Raw genomic sequence first — 21,555 nt, 5'->3', positions numbered from 1 at the left:
AGAACACAGAACAGTCATTAAATGTATGTATCTATCCATAGTGCAATTTCACAATATATATAATGGATAATATTAGGAAGATACAACTCAAATGGGACGCTGAAGTTGTCCAGTTCTCTGCATTGCATTGGGAACAGTGGGATGGGTTTGTCTTGGTGTGTTTATCTACATCTATCTTCTCTTTATAGTTTTGTTTCAGTTTTTTGTCTTTTTTGTAACCTAAGTATGCAGTAGATAATTTTGCTACTAAATGGACATTTTGCATGAAGATCTGAGTGAAGATGCTGTTTCTTTTTTACTGGTAAACTTACAGTTATGTCAGCTAAATAGAAATATATTTTTAAATGAGCCTGAATTCCTGTATGACTCGGTGTAAAAGCTCCCTGGACATGTTCAGCTGAGGAATGCTGTTGGGCTGGGCAAGTGCCCGCAGTTTTAAGATTTATAGGTGCAAAGGTTATTTGAGACGGTTAGGAATTGTTAAACTAGAAAAGAGTAAGATTGTTGAGAGTAAATTATGATTTTGGTTGAGTTAGATGAATTCATAATGAAACCACTCCCCCTCCCACATTCCTCCCCAACCCTTGGTGTTGGCCAAAGGAGGGCGAATGGCTTCGTTGGGGGCAGGGGGAGCAGGGATGGTCTGTTCATCTTTAAGCCTTGGAATGAAGCTCACTTGGTTGAATCTCGTACTTCACAGTAGAACAAGCTACAGTCCTTCCAGGGTGGCTTTTGTCGTCTTTTCCAGAGGAAATGAATTCCACTGGTTATGGGGAACTTGTCCATCCAGTAAGAGTGAATGTGTTTAAGGAGTACGTAAGCTGTACAAATTTCTCTTACTGCTTCTCTCCCCAAATAAGGATAGAATATATACAGTGAAAGAAGGATTGTCCACAGCCCCTGCAACAGTGCTCTCTAAAAAAGAGCTTTTTGTGTTCTACCTGTGCTTATTCTGCAGGAACTATACCAGGATGAGATAAATTAAAAATAGAGATACATGATGCATGTAATTTGCACAGATAAGCTATAAGAAGACATGGATGGGCACAATATTATAATTGATTTGGAAATGTATACATCAGAGAATGAAAAATCAGGTATTTGTTTGAGCACAGGAGTCCTGGAGCCATAGCCTGATGGCTGGTTTGGGTACCTTTCCCTTGGCTGGGCAGTTACACGGATGCAGTTGCTTGTAGATTCTCTGGTGTTTAATAAGTGTTGGGCTTATGCTGGAGCTTTTTTCAAGTAGAGCTATACCCCACTATCTGCAGAGGATGAGTTTCTGAAAATTATTATATGAGAGCAATGCAATGTTGCTTGTAAAAAAAATGACGTGGTGAAGAGGGACTCGTGGAGGGATTTAAGACACACACAGAGTTCAAATACGCAGGAAGAGCGTATGTGGTTGGGAGGGGGAGAGGCAGGAGGAGATTATCAGAGTCGGCAGCTGGAAGAGGTGCCGGCTTTTACACATGCTGGGTTTTGGAAAGGATCATCATTCTAAAAAATAACAGCCGTCTGTGAAACTGCCTGGTCATTAGCTCCTTTTTTTGTCCTTCACTCTTGAACTGATGTTGATTTATCTGAGGACGGTGATGATTGAGATGAAGATGGAAGTGTTGAGAAAGGCAACGATAGCTTTCACGGTAAAAGCATTTTGGCAGGCATTCGGTTTCATAGATGAAGCCATTCTCTGGACTCTTGGGAGAACCTGGTGTCTTCTTTATGTGGGGTGATCCTGATGCTCCTTCAGCTGCCTCTCTGTCTTTGATGTCATACATACTGCTCCTTTGTATTAAAATATGGTATGTTTCTGAAGTCCCTGCGTGCATCCTGCTCTGCTACGTGGATTTCTGTAGGAAGAGTCAAGCTCAGCCGCTTCCCCTGTGAGACGGGTGACAGCAGAGCAGGGTATTAAAGGGTCTGTGACAGAACTCAGAAAAAAAAATAGGAAAACACAGGCACTGGGATTGCTTTATTGTAAATTTGTCCCGTTTTTTTGCTACCTGCTTTCACAAAACTAGTAGAATCACATTCATCTTTGACATTTATGTTTTCTTTCCTCAATCTCCATCCCACATTGTTGAAATCAGCCTGCTAAGTAGTTATTTAAGCTAGAGATGCATGAAATAAAATTCTTCATGGTCAGGGGTTTGAGAGGTGCATAGGAGAAAACCTTCCTCGCAATTCTTGTAGGAGTCTGTAAGATTATCAAAATAAAAGATAAACTGGGAAAATTAGAAAAATAGAGAGTGCTTTAAGATATAATGGTCTCAGAACCATGAATCTCTGGAGACGGGGAGGATGTTGGACTTGGACACTGACTCGGAGAATTTTTCAGTCTGCCCCAGCACGGTTCTTTCCCTTGACTGATACAGTGGAACAGTCTTTTACTGTGTTTTGTGTAACTCAAATGCTCCTTTCATGGCTTTGCAACTACTTTTTTTTTTTCTTGCCATATCATCTGTCTTTTTATAAGGTTAAAAATACATTTAAACCAGGTAATTTAAACCTCGCTTCTCTTCCCTCTTACCTCCACCTTCCCCCACTTTAGAAACTGAGTTGGGAGAAATGTTTGTTCTTTTTTCCGTAATTTTTACATGTTTACAACATACAGTCATTTTCTGAGCGTTCAGAAAGATTCTATTTTGTGAGCAAAATACAATGATGAATCTCACATTATTTGAAATCCTTTTCTGTTTATTTGACAGGTCCTTGACCAATATGAACGAGAAGGGTTTAATTTCCTAGCTAAAGTTTTTAATTCTTCACATTCCTTCTTAGAAGACTTGACGGGTCTAACTTTATTACACCAGGAGACACAGGCTGCCGAGGTAAGAAAATACAATTTGAATGTTTAGAATAAAGAGGTGGCAGTAAAGGGTGCTTGGTTTTATGTTCAGCTGTATAACCGTGGGATTAAATGAATCACTGCCAGAATTGAGCCCTGGTGTTTGATTTACAGGATGATTTACACAAGCCATGCGCGTATTCCAGCCAGTGAGATAAGGTGTGTCCTCCTAATGTTATAGAATAAGAAATATTGTTGGATGTGAGAGGTCATGCTTTTTTAAGAACGGATGACGGGATGCATGTTGACAGCCAGTTAGAAATGTGTAACACTGATATTATTACTTATTTTATTGTTGTCACGTTTTGTGAAATTAAAGAAATATTTTAAGTGACAGTGGTTGCTTGACAGTTCTGAATTTGTATGAGGAAAGGTCCTGTCTGTTGTCTTTTGGGGTGTATTTCACAGGCGGTGTAAGCGCAGTTTGTGCAAGCGTTACAAGGACTGATAATAGGTAGCCGTGAGAGCACCCAGCCCAGAACGGGCTAACAACCACAGTGTTTACACAGGTTCCTAAGCAGGTTAGACATTCTCTTAAATTAATCATAAGTTTTTATGTCTAAATTTTCAACCATTTCTTTTAAAGAAAACAAATATGTGGTATAAGGGAATCAGTTATCATTTTAGGTCAATCTAAAATGTAATTATTGTACTGCTTGATGGATTATAATATGGGGAAAACAATGCTGTTCATTTGTCTGGTGACAAAAGTTGTAATGGGGAACGAAACTGGGGTACTTTAAAGGTCCCTTCCAACCCAGACTATTCTACGATTCTGTGCTTTGTTCTCATGGGAGATAATCCTGTCTAAACGAGTTGCGATGGTGAGTTTGTCCCATAAAAAATGAAACAGGTATCTATCTTAAAATTGTGTTTTAATAATGTTTTGTAATTTTTACTCTGTCTGCAAATGTCTGTACTCTTCTAGATCTGTAATTTAATTTTGGCGTAGTTGTGTCACGTGGATGTTTCCAAAGTTGGCTTTGAGAAGTGATTATTCAGTTACTGTAGCCTGTGTAAATGGTGTAGCTGTTTTTTCAGCTGGAAATGGCTCAACAGCGTTGCTTAATAAGGTTTGTGGGGATAACGATGACTTGTCTCTCTGTTTCATGTTTTAACCTTTTAAAATAATTGGAGCAGGTAGTGGAGACATTAAACCGTGAAATACCTGATGCATTCTTAAATCAGCCTGGTGATACCTAGAAAAAAATGAAATATAAACGTGAGAGGGATCGAACAAAGGAAAACAAATACCCTCTAACAGGTGCTACTCATTAGCAGTAAGAGTGAGTGTAGTCTGATTGACATACATGACTTTGAGGCTGCTAAGAAGTGTCTAGTCCACTAATGACAGAATTAAAACCAGTTAGAGTTGCCCTAGTTAGTAATCTATTATTTTGCAGATATTAATGAATACATTTCTTTTGCAGCTTCAGAATGTATACATGTCTTTGTTTATAAAGTTTTAGGTATTCTTTATAAAATGTGGAGTCTGGTGTGAGTTTATTGCAACTTACTGAAGTTCAAAGCTTAATAAAAAATGGAATTAGTGTGCTTTCAAAAACCTTTGGGCTCAACAGTGAGGTTTATGCAGTGAAATCATTGCTTATGGGTGGAAAAACTGAGGTACAAAATATTTGCAAATCTAATGCATTTGAATTAGCCCAACTATCATAGAACCAGCGACTGCTTTTGTTGTCCTCCACTACTCCCTCAGTACATAATATGGGGCAGTTTTTAAAAGTTTTAGGTGCACAAGAGAGTGCTTTTAGTATATTTTCTGTTGAATTGTTGTATTTTGAGCTCATTTTTCTCGTAGAGTGTGGTTGGTGCGATTTATGTTGCTGAGTTTGCAGACTACGAAATGGCCTTTCAGGTTTCTGACTACTTTTGAGCTGCTTTTGCAGAATGTGTTCTCTAAAATGGAGGCATTAGATTTAAGACCAGTGCTCTCTAGGTTGATTTAAGATATACTTGATACGTGGCACTCTAAAAACTGCAACAAAAGTGGTAAGAGAGGTTTCATAAGACATGTATGGCCTATTTTGGTAATTGGAATATTTGATTGTTCTGTTGAGAAGTTACTTGCCTTTCTGTACTCAACCGCATCAAAGAGATTTTGTAGATGACTGTTGGGTTTGGAAACCATAAAAACGGCTTCTGGTAACTGAAGATTTTCCTTTCCTCCTATCTAGTAAAATTTGACCAGTGCCATTGCTCCATTGTAATGAAAATAGGTTTCTAAAGTTACATGTCATCCAACCTTAAATTTACTGCAGCGACGTCAGAATTGTGTTGTAATTCCATATATAAAATCACTGATATTAGGCTGATAAACTGGCATCTGACAGGGAAACTACTCAATCTTGTTCTTTTTTTAGAAGGATCACTCTTAAAATGTTGCTACATTAAGAGCATTTAATTGAATGTTGTTCTCAAAATGTTTTGTTGTAGTCAGAACTAGAGTTTTTGTCATGCTGGTCTTATGCTTCAGCATATTGCATCTTAAGCTAAATCACACATTGAACCTTTTCTTTTTTTATTTCACGTTAACAAAGGCTTAGCTGCTTTCATGATGTGTGTATATAAGCACTTTAATGATATAAATACTAAACCAACTGTAAAAGATTGCTTCTGAGTTAGTTAAAAGAGATTCTGGATAAGTCATGCATGTTCTGTACGAGTGGCTGACTACATTAAATGGATTTGGATGGCCTGAAGTTTCCGTGAAAACCTGACCTGTCTACATGCTTAGCACAGACTGCGTTTGCCTGGATCAAAGAAATACAATTTGCAGTAAGATATAGAAGACTTTTCACTTAGTAAATATATTTTTAACTTGCATTGATCAGTTTCTTCTTCCAGTGCTGTGCTGTTGATCTAAGTATTAATACCATCTTGACATACTTTACCTTATGTTCTTAAAATGACTGATAAGAATATAATCATAATTCAGTGTTCAACCAGAGTAGGAGTATAACACAGGTTTAGTTTGTGGTTCAAATTTGATACTAATTGCAGGGGTTTTGGTCAATAAGAGCACTTATTTCTTTAACGTGAGATGCATCAGGAAATTATAAATGTTCTACGTGACTTCCTTAGCCGTGACAGTTTACTCAGTAAATAATAAAATTAGCAAGTGCTTCTATTCTGTCTTGAAATGACGGTAAATTTCAGGCATCTGCTTTTTCCACATCTGGCTTTAATTTAGGTTCTGTGGATCATCTTTTGTTTTTTAACACCAGTTAGATATTTATGTACAGCTCCAGCAAGAGACTCTGATGACACACATGGCTTTGAAGGCCAGTAGAAGCTGTGGGAAAGTCCCACATCAGCACTTAGACCTTGTTTCCCCTGGATACAGTTCACTTTGTGAGTGCCCAAACTCACGTAAAAATTGCATTTATGTTTTCCAGATCACTTTGTCTCCTTACTCCTAAACTAAACTTTTTAACTTGACACTTGGTCAATGTATAGTCAAGTTTAATACCTGGGCTTAAAATAGAGGAAGCCTATGCATCTTTTGAATTTTTAATCAGAAACTGGAGGCGTTGACAGAACAACAACCAACTGAATGACTTCCAGTTCAGAACTTGGCTGGGCTGCCCGACGGTGGTGGAGTATCTCAGTGCATCTCTAAAACCAGCTGGTTTGCTTGCCACATTCGCCAGGTGTAACCCTGCAAAGTGTGTTGGGTTTTGCTGGTGTGGAGAGCTCTTTATATTTAATCTCGTCTAAAATTATAGTTTTTCTGATATGCGCTCTGTGTTAAAGATTAATTTTTACTGATTTGGCACGCTTCTGGAAGTGAAACTGACACATTAATAAGACCCATAGTCAAGATTATTCCATAGTTGTGGAAGAACCATTCCCATGTGTAAGATTTTCTAAGAAACGTACTTCAGAAGGGTATTCATTTTGTTGTTGCCCTTTTTCTTCAGAAAGAACTGCCACTGTTCTTCAAGGCCCAAAGAAGCAAAGTAACCAGGCTTATCCTTACTCAAACATATGCAAGTGCTCTTGAAACCACTGGGAGTGAAGCATCTCTTGAAATGTATTGATAAAAGGAGCAATAATAGTGATAAAGTGCAATTTTTGAGTGAATTCACTGTATTATGTGCAGTTGAATTTCTGTTGAAGGCTTTTTCACCTATATCCATTTTCAGAAGTACAGAAACTTTATTTCTTTCTGCTCTTAATAAGACACAAGTATAAATATACTTTCCTACTTTGGATTTCAATTCCTAAATTACCTGGATGCTTTAGGAAGCTTTACTATACTTTCTGCTTTCATTAGGATGAAAGAAAATCATAAAATACGTAAAACAAATAAAACGTTCACTTTGTTTTATGAGTGATTGAAACAAAAGAAGTGGTAGAACTCTTACAATCTAAGAGAATCATAAAGAATTTTGGGAGAAATCAGATCCAGACCAGAGCTGATATTTCTGAATGATTGTAAAGGTCAGATACTGGTGCCAGCAGGTCATGATGTCTGTGTTATTTTACTTTACTACTTTTGTACTTCAGGGTTTTTTTGTCTCTTACAATGTGACGTATAGTATCTATAGCTTCTATTACAAGTTCTTGTGGTCATTGAATAAACCCAATTTGGTATTTGCGAAATCCCCTTGCTCTCCTGGTTTACTGTATCCCAAACAATTCAGATTAGAACTCTTATCCTATAGAAGGGTAGGATTAATTAAAAAAAAAAAAGTGCCAGTAAAATTGTTGTATAAAAGGCAGCTGATATTAAAAGTGAACTTTGTGCTTATCCAGATTTGGAAGAAAAATCAGAATTTCCAGTGTGCTTTGCTATTAAAAATATCCTGCTTGTTTCTGATCCTGTGTTATATTATGCAACATATTTGATGCTGAAACAATAACATATGAATAGCCAAAAAACCCACCAAACGAAACAGAAAAACCCAACTTCAACAATATTATAACAGTAAGTTCTGTAACTTAACAATTTTTTTTCTCTTAACCAAGCAGTATTCAGAATTGAATTTCACTGGATGTTATGAAAAATTATTACAAAAAACCACTACTGATGGGTAGACAAAAATTAGTATTTGAGAGATTTCTGTGTCTGTGGGCTTTTTTGCTTTCCTTAATGTTTTTAGTCTGGTGCGTTTCAGGAGAAATTCACTTTGACGGATTCAGGCCTGCCCTGGAATTTTTTCCTTAAGAGATTTAAGAGATTAATCTGTTTTCTTTCAGTAGGTGGGTTTTTTCTTTCTTCTTAAGTTTTCTCATGATGTCAATTAATGTCATCATTTTTCTTTGTTCATCAAGCAATGTTTCCCAGATCTTCAAATAATGGTAAATTTCTTCTGCAAAAAATTTCCCGTTGAACATGGTCCAAGTGAGAAATGAGTCTCAGTTACAGTAGATTTTAAAATGTATGTAAATTTCCAATGCATTCTCGTTATTTTGCTTTGCTATTATGTGCCTAAATTAGATTGAGTAAGTCTTTCAGTCATTCAGTGTTCTGCTGAATCTATGGTATTTCTGCTCTTGAAATTTTGCCAAGGAGTTTTATAGCCTTTGAACAAACCCAAGAATGGTCTTTATGCTGATACCTTTTGCTGCTCTTCGAAGAATTTAGAAATATCAGTGAAGTGTTTCCTCTATTTCATACCAAAACAGGATCTCTTTGTCTTTCCTCTGGTAACTTTACTGTTAATTTCAATTATTACTACTAATAATAGAATCATAGAATCGCCTAGGTTGGAAGAGACCTTTCAGACCATCTAGTCCAACCATCAACCGAACTCTGACAGAAACCATCACTAAACCTTATCTCTAAGCACCACGTCTGCCCATCTTTTAAATACCTCCAGGGATGGTGCCTCAACCGCTTCCCTGGGCAGCCCCTTCCAATGCTTAATACTCAAATCCTCTTCCTAGGACTTATATCAGCAACTGATGTGCACAAATACTCATGTTTGATGATATATTTGAATAAATAAGTATTTGTCCCTTCAGGACAGGGAGGGCCACGTGCAGTCGTTTTACTTAGTTGAAGCCAAGGGCAAAAAGGGGGAAGCAGAGTTGACTGTAGGGTGGGACAGAATGGAAGGATTCCTTTGAGGGTACCGTACCACAGGGATGCTTTAAGGAAGATCTTGAGGATGAGGGCCTGCCAGTCTTCTGAGCCGAGAGTCCTGTAAGACCAGAGCTTGGAGTGTTAAAGTTACAAACGTATTTTCATCAGTCAACCCTCTTCAGTGTTTGAATTCCAAAGAGAGATTTTAAAAGTGAGGACAGCTATAGAAATGCTATCCATATCACTTTGAATGAATAAATCTATGTTGTCATAAACACCCTGTGTGATCTTGTCTCAAAAAACATGAAACAACCTTGTAAAATACTTCTATTTGCGAATTTAGACTTGTAAATGCTGGCATTCTTCAATAAAAGGTGCTACTGATTAGCTGCATAGATTGATAGATTCATTAAATTTGGATAGTTATTAGTCAAATCAAAGGAAACTGCAAATTCAAATGTAAGAATTGATACTTGGGGGCAGAGATAGAGGAAACCACGACTGCTCAATGTAAAGAATTTTTTTTTTAAATTTAAACTGCTGTTGATATCAAGGTGTCCTTTTTGTTTGAAATTTCAACGACATAGAAAAAAATTTAGTCTAAAGCCACTGAAAGAAATGGAATTACGGCATTTGGGCTAGCAGCAGATGGTAATTTTTTTTTTTTTTTTATGTATTAAACTGTGAATTGCTGTCGTAGTGCCAAAACATTGATAGAGTTTAAATCTATCTCTATATAAAATTTCCCAGTAAATCTTGCAGAGCTATAAAATGGAAAGTACTGCTATGAATAAACTTAAAATCTCATCAGTTTTTATGTGAGGGAGAAAACTATGCAACAAATAGCAGTCAGCACCTCATTTTATATAAGCTATTAAAAAAAATTAGCCTTAGTAATGTAGCACCTTTCCAGGTGCTGTGAGGCTGCTGTAGCATTAATATTTAGTCTGTGTTCTTCAAAATACCTATGCAGTTTTTGAGTACTCTCTTGTGTAGATAATTCAGGATTCTTTGTCCTCTTTATAAACAGTACTGATCAGATTAGTGCTAGTGAATATCGGACATTCTCTACCAAGAGGCCTCAAAGTGTCTGTGCTTTCTGATGTTGCCTGTTTTAAGAGTAACAGCACCTCAAGTACAGTTGTAAAGGTACACTACTTTTCTATGAATTGTTTTAATTGCTCTCATTAGATCAGTATCTAAACAAGGAGTATTTGAAGTGATGAAGTAATGCTTCAATTTGTGCCATGATAGTAAATGGTATTAAATTGTACTTTATTTAAGACTTCAGAATATTTTTAGTTAGTGATGAACACGGCACCCAAAATTTTGAAGTGAACTGCTCTACTGAAGCTGTAAAATCTGAAAAATTGATTTGTTGATGTCTTTAGAAATGAATCATGCCTCTAAGAAACTTAATACAATTACATTTTTTACTATTGTCTTCTGCAAGGCAGAAGAAGACTTACCCCCAGTTTCCACAGCGAATTATTATTAATACGACTGAAGAAGTTCAGTATCCTGGCATGATTTCTTTGCCAGTCTCTGGCATCGCAGGGTGAAGAAGTTAGAAATGACTTCTGTAACTGAGCCGGCTGATCTAGTGATTAGGGACTCGGTACTTCGGAAGCATCTCTAGGCCTACCCTCCTACGGCACCGAGGATTTCAGCCGTTTGAAGTCTATGAAGGATTCATGAAAATGATTAACAACCCTTAATAAGCAGTTAATGAGAAAGCAGTGAGGACCCAACAGTTAGATGTGGTAGGAGAGGACTGAAAAAGAGTGTGGTTTCTTGGTGTTAACTAGAGATCGGGCACGAAGCATGTGCAAATCCAGCATAGCACTATCACCATGTTAAATATTCCCTATCCCTCCTTTTTTTTTCCTGCTTCTGGCAGTAAGTGCATTTTTCTCTATGTAACAAAGGTGAAGCTCCTTCTCCAGGAACATTCTCACCCTTCTGATACTTGACTGAGACAGAAGTGCTGCATACTTCTATCACATAATAGAACTTTTACTTATTATTTATTGATAATATATTATTGAATAATTTTCCATGTTTCCATTTCGCCTGCCCTTGTATATAGGTAAGGAAATACCGTCTTGAGTGTTTTGACTGGTCCATCAGCAGGTATAGACACAAAATCTACAAATCCAGGCACAAAATGTAATCCTGTATATTCTAAAGGTAAAAAAAGGTGATCAAAGGAATTAAAAAATCAACTAGATTGCCCATGGAAGTTCATAAAGTGCTTTTCGTCCATCTCCCTAAAGATTACCCAGAGGTTTAAGGTAAAGCAATGCTGAACAACCTTGCCTAAAAATTGATATGGAATCATTGAAGTGGTGTATCACTGCAAAACAGTGGAGCTATGAGCATGAATTTCCTATAAATTCTGGCCTAATTTTCTAGGAGTCTTGCACCTTGGAAATAGGGGGAATTCCACACTGAGATCCTAAAATCTTCATCATTGGATCCAAAAGTTTTTAGCTCGTAGTTTCTTCTCTCCTTGTACTCTGTTTCCACTTCTCTGTCTAGAAGAAGACTGGTACTTTACAACACTGACCGTGTGTTTGAGAGAGAGATTTGTTACCTGGCTAGTAGGAGCCCCTTTACTTTACACTTGTAATAGATTTAATACTCGATCTTCTTTTCTTGCTTGTAGTGGTAAAGTAACTTCTCCATGTTCTCAGCTATGTGTTTCAGCGGTCAAATTGCAGCAGTCTGTCGCTCTGCTCCTTATGACTTTTATAGTTAATATAGGATCAAAGTAGGGGAAAAAAGTATCAAAAATGTGCTAACAGCCAGTAACAGGAGGAATACTAGTGTGAAAGTTTACCTCTCGCTCTTTCATTGCCGCTTGTATACAGAAGAGAGTCCCCTGATACATGTAGAAAAAGTTCATAATGTATATTGTAATTTGTCAACATTATTCTACAGTATTTGTATTTATTTTTATTATCCTAATATTGAGCTGTCCAGCTGCCTTGATATAGAAAATGCTTTGCGAGTTTTGGGTTTATTTCAATGTTCACTCAAACCTCTCTTCCCATCACCTGCCTTTGTTATTCCTCTGCCTCTGTCTGAAAGTATTTTAGCGGCTTCAAATGGCCTTTGACCACTGCTGCTGTCAAATCCTCACGTCCCTGTTCCCTTCAATCAAGTTACCATATATTTTTTCTTTGAATACTGTGATAATATTTGGTATTTTCAGTGGATTTGGGATTTCCATGGCACCACAATTTTAGGCAACAGCAAGCCGATAGAAGTGTACAGAACGTGCGCTGTCTGCTCCTTTCATGCGCCATTTGCAAAGATTCAGGTAGTCCCCGATCGCTGTCAGTGCCTGCTTCGCAAGGTGAATAAGCAAGACCTGAGTGTAATCCTGGTAAAATTTCATGAAATTAAATGCCACTGAATTCACGTTGTTTAGTGAAGACAGTAACAATAACACATGGATAAAAATCAAAACCTTGCCAGAGTCTCATGTTTCAAAAACCCCAGAATAAAATTTTGGGGAATAACTTTCTAACATTTTGGTAATCTGCACTGAATAGAGGTTCATTTTTTGGTTCTGTCATAAAAAATAGTTGTTTAGCCGTGATTGGGATCTGATTTTCTCTGTAACTGCAGCACTAGCTATTGGTATGTGATAAACAAAAGGAGAATTATCAAGTGATTATGATCTTGTTCTTGTAGGAGGAATGTCTTAATGTGTCCCTCTGCTCTCAGCTTCTTTGTCTGATGCTCCACATGCTAGTGTTACCAAAACAGAGTGTTTTTATGCCCACAAATGAAAAAGTAATGAGACATAAGCTTCTTAGAACTCAAGTTGTGGAAAGCGGAGGTCAGGGAAAGTTAAGGCAGCTTAATGGTGAACCTCTCTGCCCCCAGAATTCACCTCTTCTGAATCTTCTTGCTTTTCCCCTTGGTGGGAATGGAGAGTATGAAATTCTCGGCTGTGCCTGTCCCCTTTTACACAAAATGTACCAAAAAAGTTTCCAGGTCTCCTTTACGTTTGAGACCCAGCCCAAGGAGAAATCTCAATGCGTCGCACCTCACAATCAGTACGTGCTCTTAAAAATTACTCTGTATTTGAACTTTTTTTTCTGCTGACCTGACTCTTGATGTCTTCCTGTAAAGAAGCCCAGAAGAACTGTATCAGTTCGAGTAATAACAGGAAAACCAATGTTCATAATTCCTGAAGTAACCTCAGAAAACTGTATCTGTTTTAAGAAGGCGGTTCCTCTACTGGAATTCTAGTGAAGACAGGATAGTGGGTTAGCAAGAAGCTGAAGTTTGTGAATTAATGCTTAAAATACTGAGGGGGAGCCAAGTGCCTATCTGGAGACAAAACTATGATCCTCGTGGTGTAGGGCTTTCTGCCTCCTTTCTTTCCCTTCCCAGGTTCCAGACTTTTTCTTTGCTCTTGCTCTAATCAGTTTTCCTTCCTTGTGGGATTTGGGATTGGATAGGTGGTGAGGACAAGAGTTGCGTTTTCCAAAATACTTAGCTAGTTTTTGCAGAGGAGGCTTTTATAGAAACAAAACTGTTTTTTGGGCTCGGCCACAGTTTTGAACAAGGTATATCAGTACTAAAACAATATTTGGCAAATTAGGATTATAACCTGCATTCTCTTCTTTTTTTTTTCTTTTTTTTTTGGGGGGGGGGAGGGGGTGGGGGGCAGTGATGGGGAGGGGAGTAAATATCTTCTAGAAACATTTTGAAACTATGTTGACTCCTTTTTCTCTAAAGAAAAAATCTCCAGTAAAGAAGGGAGAAGTAAAATAATTTAGGGATTAAATCTCTTCCATTCCAATATATTTTGTTACAATGAAGAATGAATAGACTGTTCAAGATGCATTCTATTATTCTCATGTGAAGAATAAGAAATTACACAACACAGACAAACATGCTGATAAACTTTGTTTTATAATTAAGAACATAAATTATACAATGTGCATCTTACTGCAAGCAAACAGTTGCAGAGTATATGGGCCCCTGTAGATCATTCAAGTGAAAAAAGCAAAAAAGTTTGCTGCTGGACAAATTACAACCAGATGCAGATTTCAATAAACACATACTGTTGTAGCCTTACCCAAAGGTGCTGTGAATTCCTGGAGGCAAATCTGCCCCTGCATTCACTAAACTGTTGAATGTTTGAATGTTAATTGAGTTACTGTATTATGTATGAGTACACTCCATCCCCCCTGTTTTAATTGTACTCCGTTCATCTTGTAGACCATTAAATGTTGTCTGCAAGGGTATTTAATTGTTAAGCATGTTTGCATTCTTCTGACAATCTATATTTCCTCTGGAAATGTCTCTAAAACTTCTCTTCAGCATTCGTGTTAGAGTCGTGCAAGAGAACTTGTGCTGTCATTTGTCACATATACCAAGTGCATGGGTATTTTATTATTGTCAACATGTAATTTTTGATTACAAGACCTTTTGGTACAAACAGCAGTAGCTTTTCTTCCAACTTTGTAAACTACTGATTTTCCTGTAAGTATAGGTGGAACTAGTAAGTGCTAATAGAAGAAGTTGATTACAGTGCGAAGAGTAGCTAAAATCATGGAGGTTTACTACAACTTCTCTTTAATGCCAGTGATTGCTAATTCATATTCATATCACAATCAGATGAAATTAAGCATCACAAATTTTAATAACAATGCATCAACATTAAGATCTAGTCCTACGTGGAAATCTCATACAGAAAACCCTTTGTAAACTACTTCCCAACTTAAATTTTCACAGTGTCTTAGGGTTTGTTTCTTATGAGGTATGAAATAATTTTACCTGCATGATTGTTTAAAGATTTACCTCCAGATTGCTACTATAATGCAAATGTTGTTGGCTAAAGTTGACACTAATGTTGCAGAGATTTATAAAATGGGCAGATTTGAATAGCCTTTCAAATTAGTACGAACCTAGCTCTTACTTGCCTTAGTTTTCCTGCTATTTGATTCTGAATATTTTCCTGATATTTATGCTTAAATGAGTATCTCAACAATAGTGCTGACTTTTCTTCTGCCTTATTCTAGTTCAGGTTCTCATGAAGTTTCCTTATTACATCTTTTCCTTAAACACCTTATAACTTGGCTTCTAGCTGGAATTTGCTACGCAGCATACTTTATGAAATTGGGTGGAGTCATGGAGAGCCCACCTGGTAGCTTAGGAGGGGTAAAAATTAATGACCAATTCCGTAGTTAACATCCAGACTTGATTCTAAGATTAGCCTATTTGTTTCTGAGAAGATAAGCATTGCTTGTCTTATCACTTCAGTAATAAGTTTTCCGTAGCAGTGACTTCTCTTAGCTAATTTAAGTGCAAAGTGATGGAAAGTCATCGCCTTGTAAATGAAGGTTGTGTCTGAGCTCATGAAGAGTCATGAAAAAAGTCTGTAGTGTTATGTACACAATAAAAATTTTGCCCAGAGGAAAAAGGTTTAATTTTTAACTTCAGAGAACATATCATTTAAAAAAAAAAAAAGTAGGATGAGTTTCTGTTTTCTTGGTCTCTCAACCTTTAAAAACCCCACTCTAGATATTAATTAATTAACATGCTTCAAATTAGCTATGAGTTGTGCATTCTGTAGGTATTGAGTCTGGGACACTGAAACTATACTGCCCATGTAATATTTCATGAAGCGAGAGCAGCTTGTCAGTTACTGAGTTTGTCGTGTTATTTTCATATTCGGGAAAATTTTTGTCATTCTACAGGTGTAATGATGATTTTAAAAGTAATTTAATTGTTACACAGCAACCTTAAAATAATGCAGTTTTACTGGGTAAATACGAATGGCTACACCTTGAAATCTAACAGCATACTCTTAAAAAAAGTTAGGTTGAGCTGCAAGCCTTGGTATGAGGAGGCTGAGGGGAGACCTTCTCGCTCCCTCCAACTCCCTGAAAGGAGGGTGTAGCCAGGGGGCGTCAGTCTCTTTGCCCAAGTAACAGGCGATAGGACAAGAGGAAATGACCTCAAGTTGCGCCCGGGGAGGTTTAGGATGGATATTAGGAAAAATTTCTTCACCAAAAGGGTTATCAAACATTGGAACAGGCTGCTCGGGGAAGTGGTGGAGGCACCATCCTTGGAGGGATTTAAAAGACGGGCAGACGTGGTGCTGAGGGACATGGTTAATGGCTGGACTCAATGATCTTAAAGGTCTTTTCCAACCTAAACGGTTCTATGATTCCATTCTATTCTATTCTATGAAGTGAAAATCACAGCTAAAACATGAGTAAGAATATATATGAATATATATGAGGTAAATATTACTGGTTTTGTCTTTAGCTTTCTTAACTCATTAGCACTTTATCACTGAAGTCAGGAAGGCCAAATGCAAGTCCTTAGACCTTGTTGGTAATTTTGATACTCTTTGTGAACATGAAAAATGAAAATCAAATTTCATATTTAGTCATTGTTTTTTGTTAGAAAAAGGTTACCTGTATGAGTCTTTAGATTAACAGGTTTCCCAGAGGGGTTGTGGACTCTCCATCCTTGGAGATACTCAAAAATTGTCTAGGCATGGCCCAGCGTGATAATTTTCGTTTATTTCAGTTTATTAAAAATAGTCCTTAATGTATCCAAGAAAATACTTTTCAAAATTATCTCAAGGATACATGTCAGTGTTGCCCTCAGTTAAAGCACCAGGTACCAACATGTGCTTCAGTCGTTCCGTGAGTCGGGGGCTCTCAGGCTGCGTAGCGGGCAGGCGGAAATCCCTCTGCGTGAAGGTGCGCGCGCAGACCTTGTCTTGGTATCGGAGTGTAAAATGTTGCAACGTGATTATTTCGTGGCACGGGACTCTTTCATAGCAAACGAAGACTCAAAGTCAACTGACTCTATTCCAGTTAAAACACAAAAGTAAATATAATAAAACTAGTCTATTTGGAATGAACTTAAAGTGGTGAGATTACATAAATAATTTTGGAGAAATACTCTGTATGTTCAAGCACATTAGTACTTTGTCATCTTAAAATACGGGTTCTGTTTAATTACTTACTCTGCGTGAAATAAATTTCTGTAATTTTAAACTACTGACTCAAGCCTACCTGACAATGAATTTGATCCCCTGCGAGTTAGGTGTGAAATTATGTGGGTCAATCAATAAATACAAAAATACATAGTTAAGGAAAAGACACAAACTGTGGTTTAGATGGAGATAGCTGCCGAGATGCTTATTTATTTTGTTGTAAATAAAGTAGAAGGAAAAGTAACAGAGATAGAGAAGGGATGCACAATTAAACCTGTAAAGAATTAAGTAATTACTTTCCAAGCTCTCAAGGGGGTAGGAATTAAAAGATGCAGTTTTAAAAGGGTTTATGTTGTTTAAAAGTTTATTTATCCAGTGTCTACAGTGTGCCAACAACAGCAAACCCAAAATGCAAGTTAAAAAATAAAAAAGAGAAAACTACTACTGGAGAGAATATGAAGACATAACAAAGCAAGAGCTAATTACTACAGTGCGACAGCTGGTTTTGCTGTTTCTTGATTATTTAAAAAAAAAAATCATCTAAGTTCTAGTTCCTTTTGTTTTCCTCACTTTGTGTAACTGTAGTATATGAAGTTCGCTATCCTATGACTCATTCTTCCCACAAATAACATTTCTTTGAATAGCCGTTGTACAAACACCATTTCGTATTAGTTGTCTTAGTTGGTAATTGTGTAGACATTTTTTTCCCCTCCTGGATGAGTGATTTATGTGCACAATCCCTGGATCTGCCTCTGCCACACGCGGGGCATACCAAAGTAGTGGTAATACTGCGCTGTACCGCTCTGCCTGGGATTACTGGGCTCGTGGTTTTGAGCAAACAGGGTCGGCTGGTAGAGTCCCTCAATCACGAAACTAGTCTTAGTCTCTTTCTCCACAAGCAAATAGTCTTATGTCTAACAAATTCTGAGATTTTGTATGTGTTTTCAGGGACAGACAGTCATGAAATTGAGGCTTGATTTTAATTCTTAGTAGAACTAAAAAAGATAATGGACAAAGAAGGGGCAAATTCAAACTAAGATGTTATTTCCAGCCTCCAAAAGAAGCCACTTTGTGTGAGTTTGGTTCACTATAATAAATACAAAAAAGAATTGTGGAAGCTAAATGACTGAGGTTCATTCGGATAAAGAATTAAAGAGCATCTGTTGTAGTTTTCATACGTGAATGATGGCTGGGCGCTCTATTTTAACTTTATCATTATAGGCAGTCGTGGCCACGGATGTAGGCTTTCCTGGTGCTTTCGCAATACTTCACATTTTCTCTGCTGGCACAATGGAACTGGCAAGCTCCTACGAGAGAATTCTCTACTGAATTACCTATGCTCCCTGAGCCTGTCCAACTGTGCTAGCATACATTCATGACAGCAGCACGCGTGGATATTGATATGGTCATCGTCCTCTCCAGCTGTCTTTGGTTCCCCGGAGAGAGGGTGGATTCACTGGGGACGGCCTTTGGAATGAGTCCAGACTATAAAACACAAGCTCACGCTTTTAGACGGGTAGTGAAATACTTTAAACCCTGCCTTCCTTGGACCTACGGGTTTTGTGTTGGTTGGAGCTACTTTTTTGATATTTCTGCTTTCTGGATTTAATCTAGAGTTTAGAAATTGGATCAAACTGCTTAATGCATTTAATATGTAATTTAACATTTTAATGTGTGCTTAATATGTATGATTGCAGATTGTATTTTGATTACTCAACAAAGTAAAATCTTGGTTATAGCTGAAACGTGGTGATAAAAGTTCAAGGAGCTGACAGTGAATTTTCTTTTTATACAGTGGAAACAAGAGATGGTTATGGGAGATTTGGGAAAATGAGGTAATACGTGCTATTAAATATATTTTTAGTTAAATTGAGGCGTAAAGGTCACAAACATGATTTTCCTGCTAAGTGAGGTTAAACTTAAGCAAGGTTGGTCATAAAAAAAAACCTAAACAACCATCACTTTTTATAATGTAGCATGAGTAACATCCTTATCTCATAAGTAATAGCTGGTGGAGGAAGCTATGTGAGTTTTCAGGACAGTACTAGAAAAAAGTTAGTGTATTTGGAAAACTGCTAGGATGTAAGCTCACTTACAAGAAAGGAAAATTTGGTTTTCATAAAGAAATTTCTAAATTTTGAAGAATGAATACTGTGATCGTTGAGCCTTTTGCTTTCAAAGGAGAATGATGTTCACCAGCTTTAGCATAACATCTGCTGTCCTTCATTCTTGTTGTAAAATGGGTTTTTTCTTTACTCTCTTCTGTTTAAAAGCAAAAGGAAAGAACTTGTGGCAGAGAAAATTGCTTATAGAATAGGCTGCCTGTTTAGAAACGTTATTTTAGTGTGGAGGGATGAGGTAATAGTGTAAAGCAATAAGCAGAAAGCTGCAATGTTTGGTATCAAAAGCAACTTCGCAGTCACGATCCTTATTGTACTTCTTTTAAAATTTCGTGGGGGGCTCTGATTAGTGTATCCGTTTCAGGAAGAGCATCAAGAGTACTCTGATTTCGTATTTAAATATGGGATCTGATTAATACTTCAGGCATGCTAGAGAGCTATAACATTAAAACTGTTGTTACTCTAGTGAGATGCCATTACAGACATCACGAGACTTGTTATACAAGGAAACACCATTACGTTGGATTAAAGAAGCTGCCAAAGGCTTGAAGGATTTATGGGTGCTGCCACTTTGAGTTATACATAACTTCATTATTTTGTTGAAGATGTTTTGATCTAGAATTCATGAAGCACAATAAATGCTGATGAAATGAATCGTCAGGTTTGACAGCTTTTAACTGATACTGAGCGAATGATGAATTTTATTGTAGTATTCTTGAAGTCTCAAAATTGCTGTGATAATTTAGAGAAAGTAATAAATTGAGCATTTGCACAGAGAAATGAAACTAATATTCTTTATAACTGGAGTGACATGCATCAGAATTGACATGACCAAGTCATCAATTTAAGCATGTTTCTTAAATGACTTATTGTTTGTGTGCACGTGGGAGAGGAAATGGTCCATTGTGTTGGTGGAGGGGGAGTCTGTGGCCTGCATCTTGGAGCCAAAGAATGGTGAGAGCAGTCAGTGTCTGCAAAGACGTGAGGAGGGAACGTGCGGACGAGCGAGAGCAATGCCGACGCACCGGCCGTGTGTGTCGGAGCAAGGCAAGAACAGAGCGCCATCAGAAATCTCAGCGGGGCCGTCCCAGGGACAGACAGAGGGGCTGACAGCTGGTGTGGTTTGAAAGGGCTCTGGAGCCTGCTGAAGTGCTGGGTAGGCTGAGGGAGTGAGTTTCAAATGTTCTGAGTTTGAGGGGCGTAAAGGAGTTTTGAAGAAAAGAGATTGCAAGCCTGAGGCAAAGAGGAAGTGGGAAAATGTGGGTTTAGAAACAAAGGACTTAAATTTGCCTTTTTTCTGCGGCATCTCCAAGATTTAGTCACGGTTAGTGTAATTAGAAGGGACGATGAAATGTAAATTCATAACAGCACAGTGGTTGGTGTGCTGGGCTCATGCAAGGTCTCTTTTTTTTTTTTTTTTTTTTTGTGTAATGTGAATTAAGAGTTCAGTGAATGCATATCATTTCAATTTGATCATTCCATTAATCATTGCTGTATAAAATTGGCTGCGTTTGAACATTGCTTCATTAACCCAGCTCAGAGGCTAGTGTGACATCCAATAACTCTGTTCCATGATGTGAAGTCTGTAGTACTGCAAAGATGTTTCAAAACTATTATTATTTTAACAGCTGGTTAATTACCAATTCTTTATTGGGTTGTTAGAGTTAGCTGAGCAGTCACCGTTTGCTCTTGTTACCATGATGCAGAATTAGTATTATGTGCATTAATGTATTGGTAAATCTGAATGAGAAATGAGCAATAACCAATGATGAAAGGCTTTGAAGTTTTGAAATAGTCTTACAACATTTGCTTCTTACAAGCAATACTATAAAAATAAAATATTTAGTGGCAGAAATTGTTCCTGAGTTTCATTCAACTCTCCCTCTTTATGTGACTCAGGAATTTAGTTATGTAAAAATATGACTAAGTCCCTTTTGCCTTTGAGGTATAGACCTGGATGAAATCCAGTATTGGATTTCAGTAAATTGGAAAAGTTCTTTCCCAGTCTTTTTAACTTTGAATTTGGGACAAAACTACATAAAAGCTGGAATAGTTTCCTCATCTAAGTATTCCATGTTCAGGTTTGTTTTTTTTCTCTCTTCAGATAGTGTCTGATTACTAAATTAAGCTCTCAGCATTAATAAATCATTCCCCTGCAGAATAAAACCTTTAATTTCTCATACTTGCTGTCTTTTGTACCTTTTGATTGTAGCTCTTAGGGCTGTGGAGTGAATCCCTGGGTAGAGACAGCACAGAGAGAGAGTAAAAAGGAATCCAGGTGCATACTGTATCGGTTCTTAGGGTGACATGCTTAACATATGCCGTGGTATTTGAAAGTGATGTATTAACTCCTTTTAACAGTATGCTATTTGGGTTATTTTTTTTATGTGATGAAAAGTCAAGTGTGGTCTCTGTCACAACCTGACCAAACGACTGTTTTTTTCAGCAGCATACGCTGTGTGGTGGAATACGTTTGAGGCACAGCAGGGCGCAGTCAATGCAAGCAGGGAGGGAAGCCTCGCGGAGGAGGGTGGTTCAGAGCTGCGTGCGC

At 37.5% G+C, this 21,555-nt stretch overlaps 1 protein-coding gene across 4 annotated transcripts in view; it reads left to right on the top strand.

Annotated features, from left to right (window-relative positions):
* ATG7 (autophagy related 7) overlaps positions 1-21,555 on the top strand; it is a 107,789-nt gene that overhangs the window by 43,692 nt on the left and 42,542 nt on the right. For all 4 annotated transcript variants that reach the window (XM_063348041.1, XM_063348043.1, XM_063348042.1 and 1 more), the window contains exon 18: positions 2,712-2,834. In XM_063348041.1, the coding sequence (XP_063204111.1) occupies positions 2,712-2,834 (123 nt within the window). The remainder of the gene's footprint in view (positions 1-2,711; positions 2,835-21,555) is intronic.

This window comes from Chroicocephalus ridibundus, chromosome 10 (assembly GCF_963924245.1).
Source record: "Chroicocephalus ridibundus chromosome 10, bChrRid1.1, whole genome shotgun sequence".
NCBI lineage: Eukaryota > Metazoa > Chordata > Aves > Charadriiformes > Laridae > Chroicocephalus > Chroicocephalus ridibundus.
The sequence above is the reverse complement of the archived record's forward strand: the minus strand, read 5'-3'. Positions and strand labels throughout refer to the sequence as shown.